Source organism: Hemiscyllium ocellatum, chromosome 4 (assembly GCF_020745735.1).
Source record: "Hemiscyllium ocellatum isolate sHemOce1 chromosome 4, sHemOce1.pat.X.cur, whole genome shotgun sequence".
NCBI classification, from domain to species: domain Eukaryota; kingdom Metazoa; phylum Chordata; class Chondrichthyes; order Orectolobiformes; family Hemiscylliidae; genus Hemiscyllium; species Hemiscyllium ocellatum.
Genome location: NC_083404.1, coordinates 124,386,082 through 124,411,982, shown reverse-complemented (window position 1 = coordinate 124,411,982; position 25,901 = coordinate 124,386,082). Strand labels below are relative to the sequence as shown.

The 25,901-nt window shown below is 43.2% G+C and overlaps 1 protein-coding gene across 1 annotated transcript in view; it reads left to right on the top strand.

The window, feature by feature from the left end:
* Positions 1-25,901, top strand: part of lama1 (laminin, alpha 1) — a 308,489-nt gene that overhangs the window by 150,904 nt on the left and 131,684 nt on the right. Inside the window, exons 13-21 of the mRNA XM_060823828.1 lie at positions 359-460; positions 3,650-3,861; positions 7,702-7,813; positions 12,086-12,196; positions 12,793-12,920; positions 14,376-14,462; positions 16,258-16,469; positions 20,677-20,783; positions 24,703-24,883. Coding sequence (XP_060679811.1) covers positions 359-460; positions 3,650-3,861; positions 7,702-7,813; positions 12,086-12,196; positions 12,793-12,920; positions 14,376-14,462; positions 16,258-16,469; positions 20,677-20,783; positions 24,703-24,883 — 1,252 coding nt within the window. The remainder of the gene's footprint in view (positions 1-358; positions 461-3,649; positions 3,862-7,701; positions 7,814-12,085; positions 12,197-12,792; positions 12,921-14,375; positions 14,463-16,257; positions 16,470-20,676; positions 20,784-24,702; positions 24,884-25,901) is intronic.

Sequence of the window (25,901 nt, the reverse complement as noted above, 5' to 3'; positions counted from 1 at the left end):
ATGGGCCCCCTGATCATCTTTAGACAGGCAGATGTTAAACGGTGGTCTTTCCCCACCGCACCTTGGCGGCAGCTGCCCCAAGCTTCAGCGCATCCCTCAACATGTAGTCCTGGACCTTGGAGTGTGCCAGTCTGCAGCACTCAGTCAGGGTCAACTCTTTCAGCTGGAAGATCAACAGGTACAGGCAGGAAGCCCTTCATCAGGAAGGGTTACACTGAGTTGCAACTCTACTGAGACTACTACTACTTCACCATCTCTCCCTTGTCCTACAGGGTCATAGTGACTGCACTTCCAAAGTTCTTCGCTTGAGGTTGTGATAGATGTAAATGCATGTCTGTCTGTCTTTTCCTTAATCCAGTTGACTGCGTATGGAGGCTACCTGAAGTTCACTGTGTTGTATGATTTTCCAATGGAAAGCAGTGTTAATGAGGCGATCTCCAATATTGATGTCATCATTGAGGTAAGGATGCTGGAACCAATTCCAAACTGAAGGGAACTGATTGCAGAGTGAGACAACTGTGAGGCTAGAGGTGTGTTCACACTGCACGCATTCTCTGTGGGCACAATTATTGTAGGTGGCATACAATTAAAGGGTGATTCAGAGTGGAGTAGTTGCATTGAATGAGCCCAGGTTGGTGATAAAGCTATAATGTAACCCCAGGGATCTGAGCCACACATGACTTCCCCAGAGATTTTATATTGATAGAGTGTAAGGCAGTACTGCATGGAGAAAGTAAATTGGACACAGTTTGAAGTATCATTTTTATTGTCACAGTAATTCATATACAGAATTATGCTATTAAGCAAAAGTGAACCCGAAGGATTTACACAGTTAATCATTTACAATAAAAGCCTACTTAATCCTGGTAAACTCTCATGTGGTGAATCTCATTAAAGCCCCCTTTGTTGATGCCGGAAGGCTTTAATGTCCTTTCGTAAACATTAGTGAGCATCAAATACTTAGAGCGTACTGATAGCTGGCAGGGACACCAAAAAAAAACTGCCTAAACATCAGAATTAGCAAAATAACACAAACATTGGTGAATTGCAGGACTGTAATCTAATCTCTGGGATTAATTGCTGTAAATTGATTAAATTCCCTCTTGCGATTTATTGAACTGAAGTCCTTGATTCGATTACGTCAAGCATGCGGGCTAAACAGGAGTAATTACAAGAGCACAGTCTCATCAAGAGGTTCAAATGATGACATTAGTGAGGAAAGCAATTTGATTTGTCGCCCAAATACAAAATGTAATTGCTTTAATTGTAGCCGCTTACACATGCTCATTTTTCTGTGATGTATGTTTCAGAGTTAGAAACGTAATGGTTCAAGCTTCCCACATCAAGATTTCAGTGCATAGCTTAGAGTGGCACTGTATTACACTATTGAATAGCTTCTGTATTGTCCAATACACTATCCTTTGGCTAAATGATTAAACTGAGGCTCTGTTTTGTTATTCTGCTACTTTCTTCTCTCTTCTCAGGCCTGGCAGTGCACCAAGCATAAAAGCTTCTATAGATATTTATTCCTAAAACAGGTCACTGGCCTGGTACCAGAGGCTATAGTTTGAGGGGTTCCACTCCATGTCAATCATTTCTGACTAGGACATCTTCCACTGACTTATTGCAAGGATTTACTGGTCAGTAACTAACATGTCTAAGCCATGTCATAATGGCACTTCTCATGGCCAACAACTTCTAGAGTGGGACATGGATAAGGAGCTTCTGTCGCAGGTGCAGAGGTACTATTGTTCCATAAGATCGCTTTGTGATCATTCTTCAGGTGACTGTAGAAGATACAATAGTACCACCTCTGCTTTCAATCTCTCTCAATCTGACCTGGGGAAAGGTTGATCGAAAAATAATTCCTCTTTTGTTGAACTGTGGGTGCTGCTGATTTCTCTCCCCCTGCCTTATTTCTTGTTGCTCCCCTTTCCTTTTTGTTAAGAAGTACATGCCATACTGAAAGAACTCAGTTCCTAGAGTATTGCTGAAAAGAACATATCCCTTTAAAGCTGTTTGTCTTTCATTCATGGGGGTGGATACAAGAATACCACATTTCAAAGGGAACACACATTTTGCTAGATGGGGGAAAACAACCAATCAGCACCCTTTTCTTCATGCTGAGAAAATTGTTGTTCCCTTTAAGGTGTGGTGTTCTTGCATCTGTCCTGATGAGTAGAAGGCAAAAAGCTACAACATCATGTTTCACCCAATGCTCCCCTAAATTTGGATGCTGTCCTCTTAATGATAATAGTTGAGGGCTTTGCAATTTTATCCAATTGGCATTGATTGAAAATGGAGAAAAATAAAGAACAACATTTGATTGGATATCATTTAGCTACCTTCTTCATTTCTTCCTGGGGCAGATTTTGCTTCATTTGTTACCATTAAAGTATCTTGTATACTCACCCTGACTTACTAACTTCACAATGGGCGATAAATATTCATCCAGTGACACAATAACATTGAAATTCAGCATCATCATTGTGTCTATGTGAAGTTACCATTTACAGATTTGATGAGCAGGCTATGTTGCAAAAGCTATGAGTCTTTTCCTTTTATTTGTCAGTTTGGTAAGGCTAAGTCTCACCTCCAGCTCAAACAGTCAGTGTTCATTTTTCATTATAAGACTTGCATACTTAATCTAGCCTTTTATGCTTTATTGCAATATTAAGGAGATGTTGCATTGTCAAAGCTGCCATCCTTCTTGAAGATGCATTAAACTGTAGGCACAGGTGGTTCATATCGACACAAAAGATCCCATTAAAATATTTCTTACAGTCTCTGGTTCAATTTTGCTTCTTCACATAGTAATACTCAGGAGAAATTAACTGTTCATTCAACTCTGCACTGCTTATGGGCTTTTGTTGTATGCAGGATAGCTGTCATATTCCTCCACTAATCAAGAGTACACTGAAACGTTCCTGTGTAATGAGACATTTAATTACAGTATTGTGCTGACTGGACTACAGTATTTTCCCAATGCTATGTAGAAAATGGGAGATGTTGTGATGAACTGATAGAATCCCTGATCAGCATTGCCTTGAAGTTCTGGGTTCAGGCCCCACTTCAGGACCTGATGGCCAAAGGACGTCCTTCGTAATACGGACCAGCAAGTTGTGTATTGACTTGTAAACCCTTCCAGAGCATTCAGACGGCAGGAGGTAAGAGCGGGAGAGATTCTTGATCCACGGTGTGATGAAAATCATACTGAGGGTATTATCATCAGTGTCAATAGCCTCAGACCTTAACATGCTTGTAAACGTTCTGATGTAGGTGTGCTGAACCTGAAACATTAACTCTGGTTTCTCTTCACAAATGCTGCCAGACCTGCTGAGTTTCTGTTTTCCACATTCTACGGTCTTTTGTTTGATTTTTAAGCTGGTAAAAGTTGTAGTTTGCCCCAGTAACTAGGGTTCCTTTAGGGAGGGAGATGGCTCAGTTGACTGTATCGGCAATATGGATCAGATTGGTGCCAACAATTAGATCCCCATTCAAGCCGGAATGGATTTGGAGCCCGTCTCTTTAGCCCCACGCTTGGTGGAGGACCTGGGTCAGACTTGCCTTCAGGCAGAGAATGCTCTCTGAAGAAGAAAATGCTCTCCTTCATTTTTAAGATGACCTTTTGTAATTTTTGATTGTTTAGGGCAATGGTCGAACACTGAGTACAGGGTCTGAGGGCCTCCTGCTCCAACCATATGATGAAAAGCTGGTTTCAGTTCGACTCTTACCCGAGAACTTTGTGGACCTTAATACGAATAATGCAATTGACCGAGATCGCCTCATGACCGTTCTAGTAAATGTAACACGGCTGCAGATCAGGGTCATGTACAACGTTGCCAAACAGGCTGTATACAGGTGAGTGTGCACGTTCTACTGGTGTAAAGGTACACCAGAGACACTGGTTCAAATCCCACCACAACAGCTGATGGGAGTTTATATTTTAGCAATAAATCTGGCAGTAGAAGCTAATCTCATTTGTGGTTACCATGGCAACTGTTGTTGATTGTTCTGAAGATCCATTGGGTTCACTGCTGTTTTACAGAAGGAAACCTGCTGCCCTTACCTGGTCTGGCCTATATGTGACTCCAAACCCACAACAAGGTGGCTGACTCTTAACAATTGCCCCTGAAATGGCCCTAGCAAATCACTCAGTTCAGGGGCAATTGGGGATGGGCAAGAAATTACAGTCTTACCTGAGACTGCCACATTCCATGAAAGAATTTTAAAAAAAGACAACACAGTGTTAAAAGCAATGGGATGAGAACTGTTCCAGGTTGCTTGGGAGATAAGTCACACCGGTAAACAATATAACGTAGTGGCATACCCAGATTGCAGACATCGAGGTGTGAGTTTGCACAGCCAAGGTTGCAATGATCCTTGTGATTTAAACTGGATGACTTTCACATTTCAAAGACAAAGTGGTATTGCTGAGATGTGATAGATGCGGGTCTACTTCATGACAAGTGTATGTGGACAACAACGATTATGATTTGAAAAATTATAAAGATACTAGCCATGCTGCATGTTCCATAACAGTGGTCCATTCTGCTTGATGTAAATCAAACAGTTTCCAACCAGCCTCCTGTATGCTTCCTTCTGACCATGTTCTTGCAGCTTCAGATTTCACAAAGTCTCTGCCTACAAGAGCTTCGCTAGACCTGACTAAACGCCGGTCTTTGTTTTTATTTTAATCTTCCTCTAATCACAAACAGGGTCTTTCCAACACAAAGTGTAAGGGAAAAATTTATTTTTGTAATGTTATAATGTGGGGAAACAACATCAAAGCTGATCTCATTAACAGTTCTATTGCCTGTTGTATGATTAGGTTTAGATTAGATTGCTTACAGTGTGGAAACAGGCCCTTCGGCCCAACAAGTCCACACCAACCCTCCAAAGAGCAACCCACCAGACCCATTCTCCTACATTTACCCCTTCACCCAACACTAGGGGCAATTTAGCATGGCCAATTCACCTAACCTGCAATTCTTTGGACTGTGGGAGGAAACCGGAGCACCCGGAGGAAACCCACGCAGACACGGGGAGAATGTGCAAACCACACAGACAGTTGCCCAAGGCAGGAATTGAACTTGGGTCTCTGGCGCTGTGAGGCAGCAGTACTAACCACTGTGCCACCCATTGTAGCTATGTTCTTTTCAATTTATCTTCATTTCAAAAACATGGACATTTTAAAAAATCATTATTTTTCTCCAAATTCTTCTGTGAAATAGCATTCAAAAAATTCAAAGTTTTGAGGTTTGACTGACGTGTAACAAATTGTTATCATTGCCAGGGGAACTGAGAGTTACTGAACAATTCACTGAAAAATTGTCAAAGACAATACTATCTTCAAAGTATCACGTTGTATTTGAAACGATACTTCAGTGCAATGCTGTGGCTGTAGTATTTTAAGTTGCAATCAGAGCCTGTGAGATCAAATCTCACCGTAGTACCTTGTGAAAATCAGTTTAATCATTCAGCTCACTTGAAGGATTACACGAGGAAAAATGTTTATGGCAACTGCCATATTATTGTGAAAAACTAACTGGTTTATTAAAGCTCTCACTACTTCTCAATTTGGTCTGCACAAGGCATAATCCCAAACTATAACTCTTTATGGCTTCTGAAATGGCTCAGCGTGACATAATATTGAAGAAGCAATCATTTCACCAGTACAGGATCCATTTGCAGCTTCTCAGACTGAGGGTGAAAATGCTGTCAGTCTGTTCACTCAGTTTTTTTATTTTCCCGTTTCGTCAGTTTATTCAGATCCTCTCTTTCACACTACCCACTCTCAGTTCACACTGACATTCTCTGTCTTTCTCCATTGCAAAGTGTCATTCCTAACTTCTGTCTCCTTCTTTCTACCCTTGACAGTCATCTGTTTGCTTTTTATTCCCCAAACCCATCCCAATCTGTTTTTCTCTTCTCATAGACTTTATCCCCTGTCCCTTTCCATGTTGTCAGTCCTCACCACACATTCTAGACCCTCTGGCTACATCCCCAGACAGTCTAGCCTCTTCCTGATGTTCTCCCACCCTCCCCTGTGAATTGCACTGTTAGTCTTTCTTTTCTTTCTCTACCTATTGCCAGACATTCTGTCCCTTGATATTCATTTCCCTCTCTGAACCCTTCCCAAATCCAGGGAGCAACATTCCAATAGGTCTCGCCATTCCTCACCCTGGCTGGACTTGACACCTCTGTGTGCAGTAGCTCACAGTTTTGCAAGTACAGGAGTTCAGGCCAATTACCAATGGAGCCAGCAAATCTGGCCATCAGTGTAATGGGGACGTAGAAACTATCCAGTACTCTAGCCACCAGGCTGTATTGGAGTCACCTTACCTGGCCATCAGTGTAATGGGGACGTAGAAACTGTCCAGTACTCTAGCCACCAGGCTGTCTTGGAGTCACCGGACCTGGCCATCAGTGTAATGGGGATGTAGAAACTGTCCAGTACTCTAGCCACCAGGCTGTCTTGGAGTCACCTTACCTGGCCATCAGTGTAATGGGGACATAGAAACTGTTTAATACTCTGGCAACCTTTCTCGAAGGGAGCAGGATGGGGCAGGTTTGGGGAGAAATGAAGAGTTTATTTGCAATGATTTGGATCATCACTGTCATTTAATTTTCCTTAAAGCTGTAGATTTATAATAGAATTTTAACTAATGCAGTGCACCAGTTATAATTTTACATATCTGTGGTTAAACCACATAACTGCAGATGGCAAGGTATTGTTTAAAGGGAGTGGATTGGGAAATGTTGATGTACAAAGGGACCTGGATCTCCTTGTACATTGGTCACTGTGAGCATGCACAAAGGTACAGGAAGCAGTTTGGAGGGAAAATGGTCGTAGCCTTCATTGCAAGGGCTGAGGAAGTCATGCAGCAGTGATACAGGGCCTTGCTGAGATGACACCAGGAGCATTGTGCGCAGTTTGATCTCTTTATCTAAAGTAGGATAATATCTTCCAAGTTGGAAGCACAGCACATGTTCACTGGAATGATTCCTGGGACGAGGTGAGATTCTGCTTATATTCACTGGAGTTTAGTAGGACAAGAGGGGATTTCATTGATACATGTGGGATTCTGACAGAGTAGATACAGGGAGGCTGCTCCCTTTGGCTGAGGGTCTAGAAGAAGAGGTCACAATCTCAGAATAAAGTGTCGGCCATTTTGGACTGAGGTGAGAAATTTCTTCATTGAGGGTGCTGATCCTGTAACATTCCCTATCACATAAGACATTGGATGCCAATCACTGAATATATTTAAGAAGGAAATGGTTTTGTGGATACTAAAGGCACCAAAGGATATGGAGAGATAGTATTGAGATGGAGGATCACACACAATCATGTTGAATGACAGAATGGGCTCAGTGAGCTGAATGGCCTACTCTGACTTGTATATTTCTGCAGGAGGCTATTGAAGTGTTAGAGTGACTGAGCTTCACTTTTTGGCATGGGTCTCACAACGCTGCAGCAGAGGGTCACTCACAGGGTGTGTTTAATTTTCCTGTTGTCCCGATGGAATACAGTCAGGGTTATTTTACGTATGTGGTTGAGCTTCCAGTGCCAGAAGCAATATCTATTTAATTGCTTGTTTTTCTTCTCGTATAAGTAGAGAATGGTTATACGTGCCCTGAAACCTCCCCCCCTCCCTAACTGATCCGCCTCACTTTGTAAAACGGTTTGTTGTATTTCAGGCTGAATTCGGTCACGCTGGATGTTGCGAACCCCAATGCCATTGATATTCTTCCTGCTGTTGATGTTGAACACTGTGAATGTCCACCAGACTACTCTGGCATTTCCTGTGAGGTAATGCAGACAACTCTTGACCTCTGCCTGCGTCCTTTACCAATGTGGTTAGTGGTAGGTGAAGGACATTAAAGGAAAGTTGGCCGTCTTGCTGCAGACAACTTGATGCAAGGGTGGCTTCATTGTCTTTCAGTTGTGTAGAGCTGCTCATTACCTCTGTGTAATTGAACTGTGAAAATTATAGACTCTAAAATATTCAGAGGTTTATCCTAAGCAGCTAGGAATGATGTGCACTTTAATATTATTTGAAAAATAAACACAACTTTCAGAGTGATCCAGAACAACCCTAGTGTGATCACTGTTTTGCCAAACCAGATCTCATTAAATGTGCTGTTGTCAATCTATATACTTTGCTGATTTTCCACCTCCATTTTCTTCTGTGTTTACATACCTTTCTATTATATAGTCATAGTGTACAACAGAAGTAGAGTCTGTCATAACTATGCAAATGAAATTGGATGAATACATGTAAGGGGAAATAAATTGCAGGACTTTGGGACAAAGATTATGGGCTAAAGCTATCTATGATTCTCTGATAGATTTAGCTTCATAGTTCAGGTAATTAAAACATTTCTTATTCAAGTAACTCATTGTGTGAAAATGCTTCTCAACCCCTGTTCCCTTTATGCATCCATTTCACTGACTTTACCCAAAGTTTTATATGAGTTTGTCATCCAGTTGCAATAATCTCTTTTTAAAAATATTTCAAATTTTTGTGTTAAATTCCCTTGTCTGGTTCTGAACTAATGGTCACCATCTTTCTGCTTTAAGTTTGTCATTTCACCTTGTGTATCATCACACCCCTCCACCAGAGTTGACCTTATTTGTCTGTAGTTCCTGGTCTGATTCACAATTCTCCAATCCTCTGGCACCACCCTTAAATCCAGGGAAAATCAAAAGATAATTGTCACTCTCACTTCGTTCAATATCCTTGGATGTATATCATCCCATCCTGGTATCTTTTCATTGTAATTATCAACTGCTTATCCAATATCCCCTCTGTATCAGTTTTAAACCTGTCTAGTGACTGATTTCCCCCCCCTGTCATCATTAGTATTTACCTCATAGATAAAGACAGGTGCAATGTATTCACTCAACTCCTTCGCCATGTCTCTTGCCTTGAAGTGTAAATTTCCGTTTTCCTCCTTTTATCACCCTTTTACAGTTGCCAAGCTTATCGAAGATTTTAGGATATCATTTTATGTTAGTGGCCAGTTATATTTTATAATCCCTCTCTGCTTCTGAGATGCTCACCTCTCTTCTGTACCCAGCTTGGCTCTCAGCTCTATGTGCTCCCTGACACTTGTTCAGAGCACCCTTTAACCTAATTTCTATTTCCTTTGTCATTCAGGGAGTTTCGATCGTTTGTCCTATCTTTCAGTTTTGACTGTATATTCTTTGACTGTACCCAAACCAACTCTTTGAAGGTAGCCCCTTGTTCTTGTTCAGCTGTTGTTTGATCTGCTAACCTTTGGTTTCAGTCTGTCCAGCCCAGCTTACCCTATGTCCCCTCTCTGCTGTTTGATAATTCTTCCTGTACATTGCCCAAGGTCATCTTTTTGCCATCATCCTGCACCTTCTAATTGCTATCCTATAAATGTTTCCCCAATGACATTTGATCTACTTGGCCAGCCTCCTTCCCAAGAACCAGGTCTAGAAGTGACTCCTTTCCTGTTGGACTGCTTAAGTACTGCTGTAGGATATTCTGCTGAACACAATTGAAGAATGCTTTATGCTCACTGCCTCTCACAGTGCCATTATCCCAGTCGATACACCAGTAATTGAAGTCCTACTTATAATAACTCTCTGATGTTTAGATTTCAATGTAATTTTCTTGCAGATTTGTTTCTATGTATCTTTCCCACAAGCTGGTGGCCTATAGATTTTATCGAGAAATCAAATTGCAGCCTTCATATTCCTTAGCTGTAATCAAACCGATTCAGTCCTTGAATCCTCTGAAGCATCCTATTTCTCCGGTACTGCAATGCTCTCCTTCAACAAAAAATGCCACTCTGCTCCTTTTTTGCCTCCTTTCCGATTTTGTCTTGAACCACTTGTAACCAGCAATGTTTAACACCCAGACCTGCCCATCGTTAAGCCGACTGCTTAACCTTATAATCACACGAGGCAGTCAGTTAGCCATACTCCTGAGTCTTCACGCACCTAGTCCTTCCTCAGTTTATTTCTCAATCCTTAACTCTCATTAGGAGATACCTTTTGGTTCCATTGTTCATCATGTTTGATAGATATCCCATTGGCCTCACCTCACTGTTAGCAACTCACACTTGCAGGAGCTGTCACAATAGAAACTGTTCGAGTCGGTGGAACAAGATCAACAAGTTGGCACATCATGAGGTGCCCTGTTTCTATTTAATCCGCCAGTTCAGTAATGCAAATTTGCACATGTAAAATAATTTCAGACATGTATGCCTATTTGCGATTGTAATCTCTGCTCCCAATTGTGTTTCCCTATCCATGTACTTTCCTGAGTTTCTCTTAGATTACTTACTTACAGTGTGGAAACAGGCCCAACAAGTCCACACTGACCCGCCGAAGCGCAACCCACCCAGACCCATTCCCCTACATTTATCCCTTCACCTAACACTACCTGTAATTTAGCACAGCCAATTCACCTAACCTGCACATCTTTGGACTGTGGGAGGAAACCGGAAGCACCCGGAGGAAACCCACGCAGACACAGGGAGAATGTGCAAACTCCACACAGTCAGTCGCCTGAGGCTGGAATTGAACCCGAGTCTCTGGTGCTGTGAGGCAGCAGTGCTAACCACTGTGCCACCCAGTGGCACACGCCACACTTGATACATTGTTTGCATGTTTTTTAAACTTGCTGCATCTTCATTGGAAAAGGAATAGGCCATTCAGCCTGTCCAGTCTGCTCTACTATTTAATATGATCGTGACGGATTGAACGCTTTATCCACACTCTCCCTGTGATCCTGCATGCCAGTGACAATCAATAGTTTGTCAACTGGAGAAGGATGGTGGATTTTAACTTTGGGCCTGTTTCCTGCTTGCTGCATGGTATAACAGAGTGAGGGCGTGCGTTTGGAAAGATGGGATTTTTGGTCAGAACTAAACCTCAATTTTATTAACATCACACTCTCGCCATCGGACGTAACAAACTGTCACCAATAAACCTGGTAGATCTGAGCCAAGAGATACAAGTTCAGTTCCAACCTGCTCCAGAGGTGTGTAATGACATCTCTGACCAGATTGATTAGAAAATATCTAGACCACCTTAAGCTCTGCTTCTGCACATGAAGCTCAAACATCAGCTACTGTAGTGGTTGGAAAGGATTGACTGTAATGTGCTCAGACATTTGGCTATATGACCATAATCCATCTTTACTCTCTTTGGTCCTGGAAGAGTAACTCTTCTGTCTTTCAGTGTCTTCTGTCATCAGCCTGCCATAGATCTTTCTTCAGTCACTTACCCACCCACACCTTGCTTAAATCTTATTCCATCTCCACCTCCAAGTTCAGATGAAAGGACAACAAGCTGAAATGTTAATTCTCTGCACAGTCAAGGCAAGTCCAGGACCTGCCAGGATTTGTTTCAGATTTCCAGCACCCACAGTATCCTGCTTTTCCCTTGAGCAGCTCCGTGCCTGTTAAAGGATCCGCTGCAAATCGCTCTGATAAAACGGGGAATAAATTACACTAGCACGTCCCATTTTTGGAAGTGTACAGAGAAGCAGGAACGTATCCGTCCCTCCATGCTTCATACCATTCTGTCGAAGAGGCCCAGTACAGTGTTTGCCTGAAGTACCCTGTTACCCTGAAAATTACTGGACCTGTATGCCACCTCATGGACAGTGTGTCTTGTGCAGTCATCGCCTCCCTAGTGTGCACCCTGAATAAAATATGGTCCAAAGACCAAGATTCAGGAATTTTAAGCATTTTTCCTCACACTATTAATTTGGTTGTGACTTTCAAACATAGCAGGAAGTTTTCCCAAGTTGATTTCAAAGCGGGGTAAACTTCCTTTTAGAGGTTGAGGAACCGCACTGTATGATGGGAAGTTTTCTGGTAAAATTCTCAGCTGTTTCACGAACTTTGCAAGTAGTTGATAAGGGTAGCCCCTGAACCACACCTCAACCATCAATGTGCACTCTGGAAATTCCTCATATTTCAGCTGAACCAAATCTGAATAAAAGGAAGGAATCTGTTTGCAATGTCTTATAAATTACAGTGGAGTATGTTGAGACCCAATAGAAGTGCCTCACAATGGGAATTTTATTCTTTTCACCAGTCTTGTTCCCCAGGTTTTTATCGTGTCGATGGCATCTTGTTTGGAGGAATCTGCCAGCAGTGTGAATGTAATGGCCACGCCACAGAATGTGACACTAACGGCACTTGCTTGGTAAGTTCAATGGTCTACAATGTGAGGTGAAATCCTAATAAAGCAGAACCTCATGGCACACTGCAATTGGTTCTTGGACAATTTCATATTTCTTTTTAAAATGCTGCTTAAATAAAGACGGTATCAACAAATAAGAACTTGTTGGGATGGCATTTGTCTGGTCTTTAACACACTGCTTTTCATGTGGGCTTGCTGTGTATGTATTGGCTGCCCCTACAGTGCAGGCTGCCTACCGTCTAGATTAGATTCCCTACAGTGTGGAAACAGGCCCTTCAGCCCAACAAGTCCACACCGAAGAGTAATCCACCCAGATTCATCTTCCCCGGATACTGCATCTAACCTGCACATCCTTTGGAAGCTAGAGCACCCAGAGGAAACCCATACAAACGCGGGGAGAACGTGCCAACTCCACACAGACCGTCACCTGAGCCGGGAATCAAACCCAAGTCGCTGGCACTGTGAGGCAGCAGTGCTAACCACCGAGCCACCATGCCTCCACTGTGCCATTCATGTCTGAACCATTTTACTGGCCGCGAAGCACTTTCGGATGCAGTTATCTCTAAATGCATGTCTGCTCTTTTTCCACGTACTCCCAGGGCTGTCAGCACAATACAACCGGCCGCAATTGTAACCAGTGCTCCCTTGGATTGTACGGTGATGCCAGCAGAGGGACGAGTGAAGATTGTCAGCCGTGTGCTTGCCCACTGAACATTTCCTCCAACAAGTAAGCCTACTGTGCTTTGTTTTGCAAGGGATGTTAATAAACACTGTTGCCTTAGTAACTCTAATCATGGCAATAAAGAGAAAATTCACTCCGAAATTGACAATTAGGAGATCCTCTCGGTACATTTATTTTGTGTACTTGAAAGTAGCATGGACTCCCACAGAGATATAATGACATCTCACAATGTAGAATAAATTACACTCAATATATTCTTGAAGTTCACCATCAAATGTTGAGATACGCTTAAATCCATTGTCCAGTTTGCAAATATAGCCACCAGACTGATGACCAAGATTTTTATGTTAAATTATTGGATACAGAAGATGATGTTTGAGCTTCTATTATTATTTGGATACTTAGTTCATCAATAAAATAATGATGTTTATTGAAAGTAAGCTCTCTGTTTTGGTACTAAAGTTGGCACCCTTTCGGAATGATAGAAGTGAAGGCGAGTTAGAGTAATCACTCGATTGGACAATTTATTTAAACCCAACTAGCATTTGTTATTTGAGAGATGAACATATTTACCATTTGATTTAACATTGTGTTTGAAGTAATGCTATGTTACAGTTCACTGATGGAGTTTGATTTGTTGTGGTAATGTGCGTGTATTGGGGTCCTGGAGCTATGATTAGTGATTCTAGAAGCTCCACTAAAATCAGAGCATTGGAGCAGGTCTGGCAGCATCTGTGGAGAGAGAGGCAAGAGTTAACATACCAGGTCCTGAATGACTCTTTATTCAGAACTTCAAGAGCTTAGAGTTTCTACAGTGTGGAAACAGGCCCTTTGGCCCATAAGTCCACACCGACACTCTGAAAAGTAACCCACCGAGATTCATTCCCCAACCCTGTTATCCTATATTTACCCCTGACTAACGCATCTAACCTACATGTTCCTGAACACGATGCGCAATTTAGCATGGCCAATTCACCTAACATGCACATCTTTGGATTGTGGGAGGAAACCCACACAGACACAGACAAAGTGTGCAAACTCCACACAGACAGTCACCCGAGGTTGGAATCGAGCCTGGGACCCTGGTACTCTGAGGCAGCAGCACTAACCACTGAGCCACCATGCCACCCAGAAATTGAGCTTCAGTGAGCCTGACGTGATTCGAGCAGGCGACCTTCTGATCTGGAGTCAGACACCATTGCACCACAAGCCTGCACTTCCCCAGTTCTGAAGAAGAGTCGTATCAGATTTGAAACATTAACTCTATTTCCCTCTCCTCAGAGGCTGCCAGACCTGCAGACTCTCTTTGTCATGTTCCAGTTTTGTTTCAGGTCTCCAACCTCAGCTGTATTTTGTTTTAGTGGGATTACCAATGTTTTTTTCAGCACGTGACTGACTGGGGATCTCTCCCGCTCTTACTGCCTGCCATTGCAAATTGCCAAGCAACCTATTTGGTCACATTTGAATGCACTTTTGTCATGATGTTTATTATCTCTCTAGCTTCAGCCCAACCTGCTACTTAAACAAAACAGGAAGCATCATATGTGACCAGTGTCAGCCAGGCTACACAGGGACCAGATGCAACAGGTAATTGATAACAATGTTGGAATGTTGATCCATGGTTTTCAGTTAAAGGGGGGAAAACCTCTGCTCCTTCTGATTGGTGAGCTCAGCGGTGGGAGGGGCATGGATTACAGCGTTATTCTGCCGTTCCTGCCCCTCACCTCGTTGCCAAATTGACGTTCTGGGTGGGGAGGCCTAGGGCTGAGCTTCCAACCCTGCTGCCAATTGAAGGACTGAGGTGACTGTACATTTAAGAGTTCACCACCTCTGCCATTTGCAAATGTGCCTACTGCCATGCGACTCACATTGAAGCTAAAACGTTGCGACTTTCTTGTCACTATCTGCCAACCCTCCTCTTCCAGGGGTGGTGAAGGGGAGGAGTCTGAGGAGAGTGGGTTGGTGGAGGGGACCCTCAAAGACACTCGATGGCTGATCAAGAGATTGGACATCAGGAGGGAAAGTGAACCCACTTCAGCCCCCTTGTCCTTGTTCCTACTTACCCTACAATCCCCTCCCTGACCATGAAACTTGAGTTCCTGTGAAATCAGACATGAAATCCCTCATATAGTTTGTTTGAGGGTAATTGGTTCCATCAAAGACCAGTTCCCCACAGATGGAGTCAGAGTCACATGCAGCATGGAAGCATTTAGCCCTTGAAGCTTGCTCTGCCACTGTTTGTCATCATGGTCAATCATCCACCTCAAAACCCTTTGATTCCTTTAGTCCTAAGTCTTATAATTAACTCCTTCTTGTATCAATGCAGGTTTTGTCTTCGATAGCGTTGTGTAGAAGAGAATTCCACAGGCTCTCTGGGTGTAGAAATTTCTCCTTATCTCAGTCCAAAGTGGCCCAGTTTATATCCTTAGAGTGTTACCCTCGTGCTGGACTCCCCAGACATTAGGGACATCCATCCTATAAAGGAGCAGGACTTGCATTGATATTTGGACACGACCTGATACCTCAAAGCTGTTACATCCATTGAAGAACATTTTAAAGTGTGTCACTACTGTAATGGTAACTAATTTGAACACTACAAGATCCTCCAAATAGCAATATGGAAAACGGTATAATCTGTATTATTGCACCTTGATTTGAGGGATGAATATTGCCCAGGCTGCTGGAAATAATTCCACAGGGTTTTTGAACTGGAACAGGCAGATGGACCCTTAGTTCATGTGTCAATTGAAAGTCAGCACCTCACCTCAGCCCCACAGTGGAGTGTCAGCATTGATTCCGGTGATCAGGCCCTGGAGTGAAGATTCAGTAATGATCTGACACTTGTAAGCTAACTGCTGATTTAAAACCTAATCAATAATTGGTGCTCTTCACTAAAACCTGTAGAATCCCCACGGTGTGGAAGCAGGCCATTCAGCCCATCAAGGGCACACCAACTCTCTGAAGAGCAGCCCACCCCCACCTTTCCCATGGCTAATCCACCTCACCTACACACCACTGGACAGTGCAGGCAATTTTGCATCTGCACATCTTTGTGACTGTGGGAGGGAAGCCCATGTAGACACAGGGAGAATGTGCAAACTCCACACAAACAGTCACCTGAGGCTGGGATCAAACTTTGCTCATACCACTCAACTAGACACTCCAATTCCAAATGTTTAATTCAAGAACAATTGCAGGTAATTGAATGAACATAGTACCTTTGCGGTTTTAGTTTTGAGTTTTATAATTAGTCAGCAATTCCACCAGGTGGGTTTTAACACTGACATGGTGACCTTCTGTCTGAGTCTTTCTGCAAAGGTCACGCTGAACCATGTTCAATCACAAGGGTCGCGAAACTCATTTATACATTCTCTCTGCGTAGGTGTGCCGATGGTTACTATGGAAACCCAACAACACCTGGAGGGTCCTGTGTGCCGTGTGACTGTAACGGCAACGTTGAGGTGTCAGTGACAGGAAACTGTGACACGGTGACAGGAGAGTGTCTGAAATGTATTGGGAATACGGCAGGAATACGGTGCGAGCAGTGTGCGGAGGGATTTTTCGGTGATGCTGTTGTCAACAAGAACTGCCGCAGTGAGTAAAAAGCAAAATGTGAGGCAGGAGGGATACAGAGAAGAATGGTTTTTATTTTTTAAAAAAAGCCCGGTTGCAATATCTTTTCTCGAAGCTTTTTGGAGGAAGAGCGTTATATAAAATGGAAGACACCTGGCCATCAGGAAACCTGCCTGTGACCCCACGCACTGCAGCTGTGGGGAAGATGCTTGCTGTCAACACTTCAGGGTGAAAGGTGACAGCACTCTGACCTGTTTCTGGGACAGGGAGAGGCAGAGGTCAGAGATGGTTAGGCAGTGGGGCCCCATCGCAGCTGGGGAGGGGGAGGTGAGTAGTATATTAATAGAATCATAGGATCCCTGCAGTATGGAAGTAGGCAATTCAGCCCATCAGATCCACACTGCCCCTCCACAGAGCATCCCAGGCAGATCCACCCCCCCCCCACCCTAACTTACCCCTGTAAACCTGCATCTCTCATGGCTAGTCCACTAAGCCAGTATGTGTTTGGATTATTGGGACTCTCCCACGCAGACCCAGGGAGAATGTGCAAGCTCCACCCAGACAGTCACCCAAGGCTGGGATTGAACCCAGGTCGCTGGTGCTATGAGACTGCAGTGCTGACTGCTGAACCACCATGCCATCCCCAACTCCACCTTGATGTTTCTGGCTATTCACCCAAACTCTGACATTCTGCCCTTGTGACCCAAACTTGGCTGATTTGAAAATTTAAAGCAACCTCGATAATTATGGGGGCGTCATGTAAACATCAATGAAGCTGCCCTGCTGTGGGCGTTTTCTTTCCACCTGAATGCTCCATATTCATCAGCATTGAGCCAAATAGGAAAATGTTGGAGCTTTATCGCTTCCAAGGGAGTATCAGAGCTGAGGGGAAGAGGGAGTGAAATGAGGCCTGTGGTTGAATGGTCTGTCAGAGCGTTGAAATGATTGGAGGCATTTTCCTTGAAGACAAATGGGGGCTGTCAGCAGAACAAGTAAAAGGAAAAAGCCTCTTTTTTTCAATGATGAAGATAGTGTGTGTGTTGACATTATGCAGGGAGGGAGACCAGTAAATAACAGTAAGCTGTCTCCAGGAAGAATGCAACATAAATTTCAGATGGAGTGACCAGACACCAGGCTGAGGCGATGGATGAGTTTTGGAGGCCTGTTGGGATGAAGAATGGAGAGCAGTATCTTGCAGTAGAGCCCCCAGAGAACAGAGCATCGCCCCCTAAATGATGTGTCGATCTTGCTTCCCCACCTCTTTGGTAAAGTTTTGAAAACCAGACTCTCCTACACCTGGCTGCCCAGCACCCTATGGCAGCAGAGGTACATTGACGGCAAACATTGGCTTAATTCGAGGACCCGTACCAGTGTTGGAATGAGTGTACTGTGTTGTCAGGGGTGTAATGTTTAACTGAGACCATGTCTGCCTGTTCAAGTGCGCAGAAAGATCCCATGGCACTCTATAACGATCAGTTAGTAATGCCTCTGCCCAACATCACCACAAACTAATTACTGCAAATTCATTTCATTTGCTCTGTGTGGTATCTTGTGTACATTTTGATTGTCGCAGTTAGCCACATGTCTCTCCAAGAAATACGTTTTGTGAGATCTCTGAATAGGTTTGCAGGCTCTTTAAGGAGCTGGTTCCTGTTTTCCCAATTAGGCGCTGATCCCACCTCTCCAAATTCAGGAGGGCTGCAGATAGACTCAGCACTGGTTCATGTGAAAGTGCTGCTGTCTGGTGTTTTAGGAGCGCTGCATTGTGTTGCTGCTGGTTAGTGGTCTCACACACAGACCCACGAGGTAGATATGACAGAGTAGAACATAGAAAAGTACAGCACAGAACAAGCCCTTTGGCCCACGGTGTTGTGCCGAGGATTAATCCTAATGTAAAATAAAGTAACTTAACCTACGCACCCCTCAACTCACTGCTATCCATGTTCATGTCCAGCACCATGTCCCCAATGACTCTGCTTCCAGCACCATAGCTAGCAACGCATTCCATGCATTCACAACTCTCTGCATAAAGAACCTACCTCTGACATCTTCTTTAAACTTTCCTCCTAATATCTTCAAACTATGACCCCTCGTACCAGTCAATCCTGCCCTGGAGAAAAGTCTCAGGCTATTGACTGTATCCACTTAAATGGGAAGATGTGTTGTGGCTTCCTTTGTGAAGTTTTCATAACAAGAGCAAAAAGGAACACAGCTTGCATTTGTATAGCACCTTTTAATGCAAAGTGGTGCAAGCCACTTCACAGGAGCATTGTAGACTGAAATAGGTCATTGAGGTGAACAAGGTGATATACATACCAGAGGAAAATGAAGAACGTTTGAAAATGCAAGAATGTGAAACCACGGATACACATCGAGGCCACCATAAATGATCCAGCGGGTCACATGAAGTAGCACTGGTGGAGAATCCTTGTTCCCTTTAATGCTGCTTCAGCTGTGCATGGTTAACCCAAAATTCCAGTACTGATGTCATCACAGCAATGCAAAGTCACTCATGTCAATGCCTGGTTACCCCAGCCTGTCCTTCATGCTGCAAGCAGTTATCAGGCACGAATGCACATGCTCTTTCGCCAAGATGACATTGTCTGCCCTTTTGATGGTGATCAATGAGCCTTCAGGTCGTTCATAGGGTCTGGGCATCTCTGACATGTGTTGCCCATCACTAACTACTTTGTTCGGCCATTTCAGAGGGTAGATGAGTGTCAGCCACATTGCTGTGGGTCTGGAGTCACATGTCGGCCAGACGAGGTGAGGTTGGCAGATTTCCAGGTGGTATCTGTGGAGAGAAATCGGAGTTTGCGTTTCAGATCCACATAACTGAGGAAGGGTCACTGAACCTGAAATGTTAACTCTGATTTTTCTCCACAGATGCTGCCAGAACTGCTGAGCTTTTCCAGCAATTTCTGTTTCTGATTTCCAGCATCTGCTGGAGTTTTGGATTTTTAAATGGCAGATGTTCTTCCCCAAGTGTCCGTCTAGTGAAGTAGGTGGGGTTTTACATCATTCTGCCATAGGTCCATCGTCAGAATAGCTTCCAATTCCAATTTTTAATCATTTATTGAAATTAATCTTTGAACCTGTATCCCCAGAGTGTCTTGGCCTCTGGATTAATAATCCAGTGACCTGGCCACAATGCCATCAACTCTCCAGAGATCTCATTTTCAAATTTTTGTTGAGCACCTCACTAAATGGGTGTTACACAACCTCATTTAATGTTCCACACCATTAGAACCTCAGTGTACCAAAGTTCAAGACTAAGCCAGGGTGGGAGCTAGAAATCTGAAATAGAAACCTAACCAAGGTCAAGGTCTAAGGGATTGCGGTAGGCCGTGTCAGCCTGAGATGAGGAGAATTTCCTTCTCACCCAGGGAGTGGAATTCTCTACCACAGAAAGTGATTGAGATCAAAACATTGAATATTTTCAAAAAAGGAGATTTTGCTAAAGGGATTAAAGACTGAGGGAAAAAGTGGGAAGTCGGTGCTGAGTTGGGTGATCATATTGCTTGGTGGAGCACACACGAAGGGCTAAGTGGAATTCTCCTGTTTTCTGTGTTTCTATGGTGCTGGAGAAACTCAGCAGATCTGGCAGCATTTATGAAGAGAGCGCGAAGAACAGAGTTAATGCTTCAAATGTTGCTTTTAATTTTGATTATTCTTGACGAGAATCCGTTTGTCAGTAAGGTGTATTAAATGCTTGAAAGCTCTGATATCCTTCCTTACTCAGCGAATGTCAATTTGTCCTCATCGCCTTGGAGGGGGGAACAATACCTCTGGCCAGTCACATTGTTATCAGTGGGAATCTGTGGAAAAGGAGTGGAATAAAGGGAGTGCCGGCATGCTCGCCAGGTTCGAAGATTGAAAGATAAACCATTGTACTGGCTCTAATCGAAATGCTAACAACCCAATTTCAGACTCTTTCAAGGAGCTCAGCATTTTGTGTGGGGAGTAATGGCAATTTGACAACTATTTTGTCAAAGTCTGTTGACTGGACAGAAAACCAGCTGCCTGTTAGCTTGATCTGTTTGCTGGGATTTATCGGTATAAAACTAGATTTGACAATCTGCAAGAACAAAACTCTTAACAGGTTCTCAACTCAAATGGCCTGTTGATGTCTAGTGCCACCTACAGGCAAAGAAAGTAAGCTGCATGAAGCTCTTTCCTCTGAGTCAGTACCAGGTTTGTTCATAGCTTTTGACCCTTTGTGTTTCAGCTTGTGACTGCAATGTGAATGGTTCCTATGGTGAGGCATGTGACCCCAAGACCGGCCATTGCCAGTGCAAGCCCAATGTTCTGGGGCAGAAGTGTGACCACTGTTTGGTATGTACTTACAGTTCCTGTGCACTGTTTAAACAACCAGTCATACTGAACCCTGTGTCCCAATACAACACACAGAATATGAAATGAGATTTGATGATGAGATCACCAAAGAATTACCTCAATATTTATCATAAAATACCCTCAGTAGTTGATAGGAAACAGCAAGTTTCTTGCTGTGTGATCCTTTAGCTTTATCTGATGGCACAGTGCAATTTTAAAACCACAAGCAAGTTTTCAATATAGGATAATATCTGTATTTCTTAAATAAAAGCCAGATGCCTAAACCTTTACATCACAACAAAAGACTCTAATTCATGTTACAGCCTGAAGCAACTGCTGAACCACATTAACACTGCCCTGAGATTTAGATTTTTTTTCAATTTAATTTCTAATTGTGGCACTGATCTGATACAGTAATGAGACATTTTGACTTGTCTTCAGACAGCTTAAGTAAGGCTCATCAGACACGGTTGTAAAGCTTTTATTCATCTGAAGTATTCAAATACAGAGAAAACAGAGGGATGCTATGGCTGTAATCTTATTGAGGAGTTTAGATGTGATCATTCTGAAAGCCATGCTCAGCATCTAATTGGCTCTTTTCCAAGCTCCGTAATACCTGGTTATCATTTTGACACGTCCAGGGCTCTCTAACATTGTTCAGCAGGGAGATGACATTTTTATTTTTGCTTTTTCTCCCTCTTCTAAAAATTGTTTTTGACATTTCCAGATGGCCAGAAATAATTGAGAGTGAAGGATTGCTATCTGTTGTATAATTATTTTGCCTTTATTGAATAGTAATTATGTCTTGCCTAAGGGAGAGTGGCTGACATTGTATAGAAGTGCCTAATTCTATTGATCACCTCAAACACGGGATGGAAACGCTGTATTGTGGACTGATGCGACAGTTACACTTGGGGAATTTTCCACAAAGTGGAATCCCGGAGCTGATCTTCCTCTTTGAAATGCATTTTGGGAGTGGAGTCGTTGCATGGCTCACAAACTGTACTCTGGACTAATGTGTCCATTGCCCAGACCTTTGCCCACCATTCCCCACAGGCTTTGGATTTGTAATGCAGCTTAGAGCTGTGAGCTGGGAAGCGTTGGGAAGGTCTGGCCTGAATTCAGTGACGACCACATGGCTCTGAATAATATTTAGAGTCCCCATTGACATCACCCCTTCCTAATCTCACTTTCCACCTACCCAGTCACCCATTCCACCGCACTGCTCCATTATGACCCCTTCATGTAGCCTCCACGGTCAGTCGCCCAGTATGCATACTGTACAGTCCTCACATTCAATACAATATCAGTGGAGAATATCTTATATTTCTCAGAGGAAAAAGGTAAATTGAGAGAGGTTTAACAAAAGCTAGAAAGCAAAGCTCAGCAACTAATTCACTTCTTCTCATCCTCAATAATATCTGGTAATCATTCTCATACATTATTGCTGTTTTAATTGTGTACAGTAGTGAGCTGGTGTCCTATTGGTAAAAGAATGCATTCAACCATGTGATGAAAACCTTAATATTTCTGATCCTGTTATTCTGTACACTAATGGTAAGGTCCTGGGGAGTGTTGCTGAACAAAGAGACCTTAGAGTACAGGTTCATAACTCTTTGAAAGTGGAATCGCGGATAGATAGGATAGTGAAGAAGGCGTTTGGTATGCTTTCCTTTATTGGTCAGAATATTGAGTACAGGAGTTGGGAGGTCATGTTGCGGCAGTACATGACATTGGTTAGGCCACTTTTGGAATATTGCGTGCAAATCTGCTCTCCTTCCTATCAGAAAGATGTTGTGAATCTTGAAAAGGTTCAGAAAAGATCTACAAGGCTGTTGAATGGTTGGAGGATTTGAGCTACAGGGAGAGGTTGAATAGGCTAGGGCTGTTTTCCCTGGAACGTCAGAGGTTGAGGGTTGACCTTTATCGAAGTTTAGAAAATCATGAGGGGCATGGATCGGATTAATAGACAAAGTCTCTTCCCTAGGGTGGGAGAGTTCAGAACTAGAGGTTTAGGGTGAAAGGGGAAAGATATAAAAGAGACCTAAGGGGCAATTTTCATGAGCTGCCAGAGGATGTGGTGGAGGCTGGTACAATTGCAACATTTAAGAGGCATTTGGATGGGTATATGAATAGGAAGGGCTTGGAGGGATATGGACCAGGTGCTGCAGGTGGGACTAGATTGGATTGGGATAACTGGTCGGCATGGACGGGTTGGACCGAAGGGTCTGTTTCTGTGCTGTACATCTTGATGACTCTATGTTAGCAAATACATCAAAGACATTGTAAATTCAGCTGAATGGAACATGTACTATCCTGTAAACAGTTTGTACTTGACAGTCAGCCAGGCATTAATGATAGTAACCTCTCTCAAAGCAAAAGAGTAATCTCTCAGATGGAAAGAACGTAAAGTGCTTATTTTAACTTGTTAAAAAATGAGTACCTGTCAATAGCTGGATAGATGATCATGAGTTACAAACACCTTGTCAGAACTTAGAGCACTTTAATGTAGAGCAACATGACCAGGCTGTTCCCAGAAATACCATTATACAAAGTTTTGGATGGTAAGGAAATCAAGGAAGTGATAAAAAGGGTGATTGAAGATTCTAAATATGAAGATGAATATTTTTAATTTTGACGCATTGATAGCATTGCCACAATATGTAGTGAAGACAAGATTGATCAGTAAGGCAAGAGTGAGGACTGCAGATGCTGGAAACCAGTGTTTAGGTTAGAGTGGTGCTGGAAAAGCACAGCAGGTCAGGCAGCATCTGAGGAGCAGGAAAGTTGATGTTTCGGGCAAAAGTCCTTCTTCGGGAATGCTCCTGCTCCTCGGATGCTGCCTGACCTGCTGTGCTTTACCAGCACCACTCTAATCTAAAGATTGATCAGTAAGTCATACTTTGTTCAGGTTGAGATACAGAAGTCAGAACTGCCATTGATTGGGTGTAGAGAATGAGACACTGGGTGGGAAGGCATTGCAATAGTCAAGTTTACAGCTTGCAAAGATATGGAGGTACTAATGTTGGACTGGGGTGGATAAGGTTAGAAATCATATGACAGCAGGTTATTGTTCAACAGGTTTATTTGAAATCACAAGTTTTCAGAGCGCTGCTCCTTTGACAGGTGGAGTTTGGTGTCATGTGACATCTGGCCATAGTTTGCAAAGGCATAGATGATGGTTCCTCCTGTAAATGGATTAAAGCAGGGCTGGAGTTAGATGCTGGTGTAGAAGTGGAACAAAACATTTAAGTAAGCAACCTTCCTCAACTCAAGGTATGTGTTTGTGAGTTGATGGGGAAAGGGAACTGGAATAGATGATGTGGGTCTGTTGTTTGTGGGAGAATGCTTTCAGTCTTCCAAAAAACAGACAAATATTTGAAGCAGAGGAAGATTCCAGTAGAGAGAAGTAAAGAGATGTGTTTTAAATTATTCTCATCAGTACTGACACAGCTATTGGAGTAGTCTTCTGTTGTGCAGTAAAATTCTGTGGAGTGGTGAATATTATTCATTGGTTTGAACTGTTTTATGTAGCCACTAAGCATGTTCTTGGTGCTTATTATTGTTTCCTGCGTATCACTTAATTATGTTAAAATGACATTATGTGGGTTACAATGTTAATGTACCCACGACTTTCTTTCTCGTCTCAATTTATCTGAATTTCTCAGAATGTACTTTTCAGAACAAAAGAAGTTCCCTGAATTTTGTGAAACCCAAAATAAAATCTATTGGAAAATTGTGTTTTTATATCAACCACAATGATATATAGCTTTAGTGACCATTACTGCTAACCTGGCTAATGCTTGCCACTCTAAACTTGCTGACTCGTTTGCCTAAAGTGCATATTTTAAGGGAATTGTTCAGATTTGCTTTAGCCTCTGCACTGATGCCTAACCAACGCGTTTACTGTGCCTAACAGCATGGGTATTTTGGCTTGAGCACTGGACTGGGCTGTGTTCCCTGCAACTGCAGCCAATTGGGCTCACTCTCTGAGGACTGTAGCGATGATGGGCTCTGTCGCTGTGTGCCAGGGGTGAGTGGAGAGAAGTGTGACCGCTGCGCACATGGCTTTTATGGATTCCAGGATGGTGGCTGCACACGTAAGTCTTTACCCTCCTTTCACAACTACTGTCCGCAAAGCAATGCTTTGAGACCGACTTTTTGAGGAGTAGCTGCTATTTTGCATCATTAAACTGAAAACAAAAGCCACCATGAGGTTGTAAACATATGACAGCATAGAGTAGCAGCCACTGAATAGACTCTGAAAGTAAGTGCCCGTCAAATCCATGGGGTTACGGGAATGTGTAATTCCAATCTGCAAGACAGGATAGATTCTCACAGAAAGGAGAGTCCGATAATTGAAAGCCAGTTGATCGAATTTTCTAATCTTCTTTAAAATGTTGCCCTTCTCTGTGACTGAAGTGCATTTCCATAGCAGCTGGTTTCACTCTAGTATCCCGCAGTGGTTCATCTCTCAGAGCATGGGGTCCATACTGTTGTATCCTAGAGTGCATCCTTGCCTGACATTTAAATGCGAGAGCCAACCAATAATACTACAGGAGAGTGACCAGGAACTCGTGCACCGTCTGACCTCGGGTCAAGGGAACATTGAACCTTCCCTAATGCCACACAGTCTTGGGTTTAGTGCTGGCTGTCTCTCAGTTGTCAGTCTGAGTCAGAATGTTGTGGCTTGAACTGCAGGACTCGAGCACAGAAATCGAGTAACTCCAATAACTCGGATAACTCCAGTGCAGTACCACGGCAGTGTCACACAGGCAGAGAGCCTATCTTTCGAAGGGGGCACTAAACCATCTGCCCTCTTGGCTGAACATTAACCATCCCATGATGCTATTCTGAAGTAGAGTGTAGGAATGATTCTGGTCAAAATGTATCCAACATCACTAAGACTGTCTGGTCTTTATCACGTTGCTGTTTGTGGGAGTTTAGTGGGCACTAACTGGCTACAGTTTTCTTACATCACAGCAGTACTATTGCATTGCCTACAAAGCACTTTGAGCCCCCCAGTGACTGTGAAAGATGCTTTTTCTAAATGCTGGTGTTTCTCTTTCAGGATTTAAACTCACTAGTCCTGAAACCTGGAAGGTCCATTGCAACAGC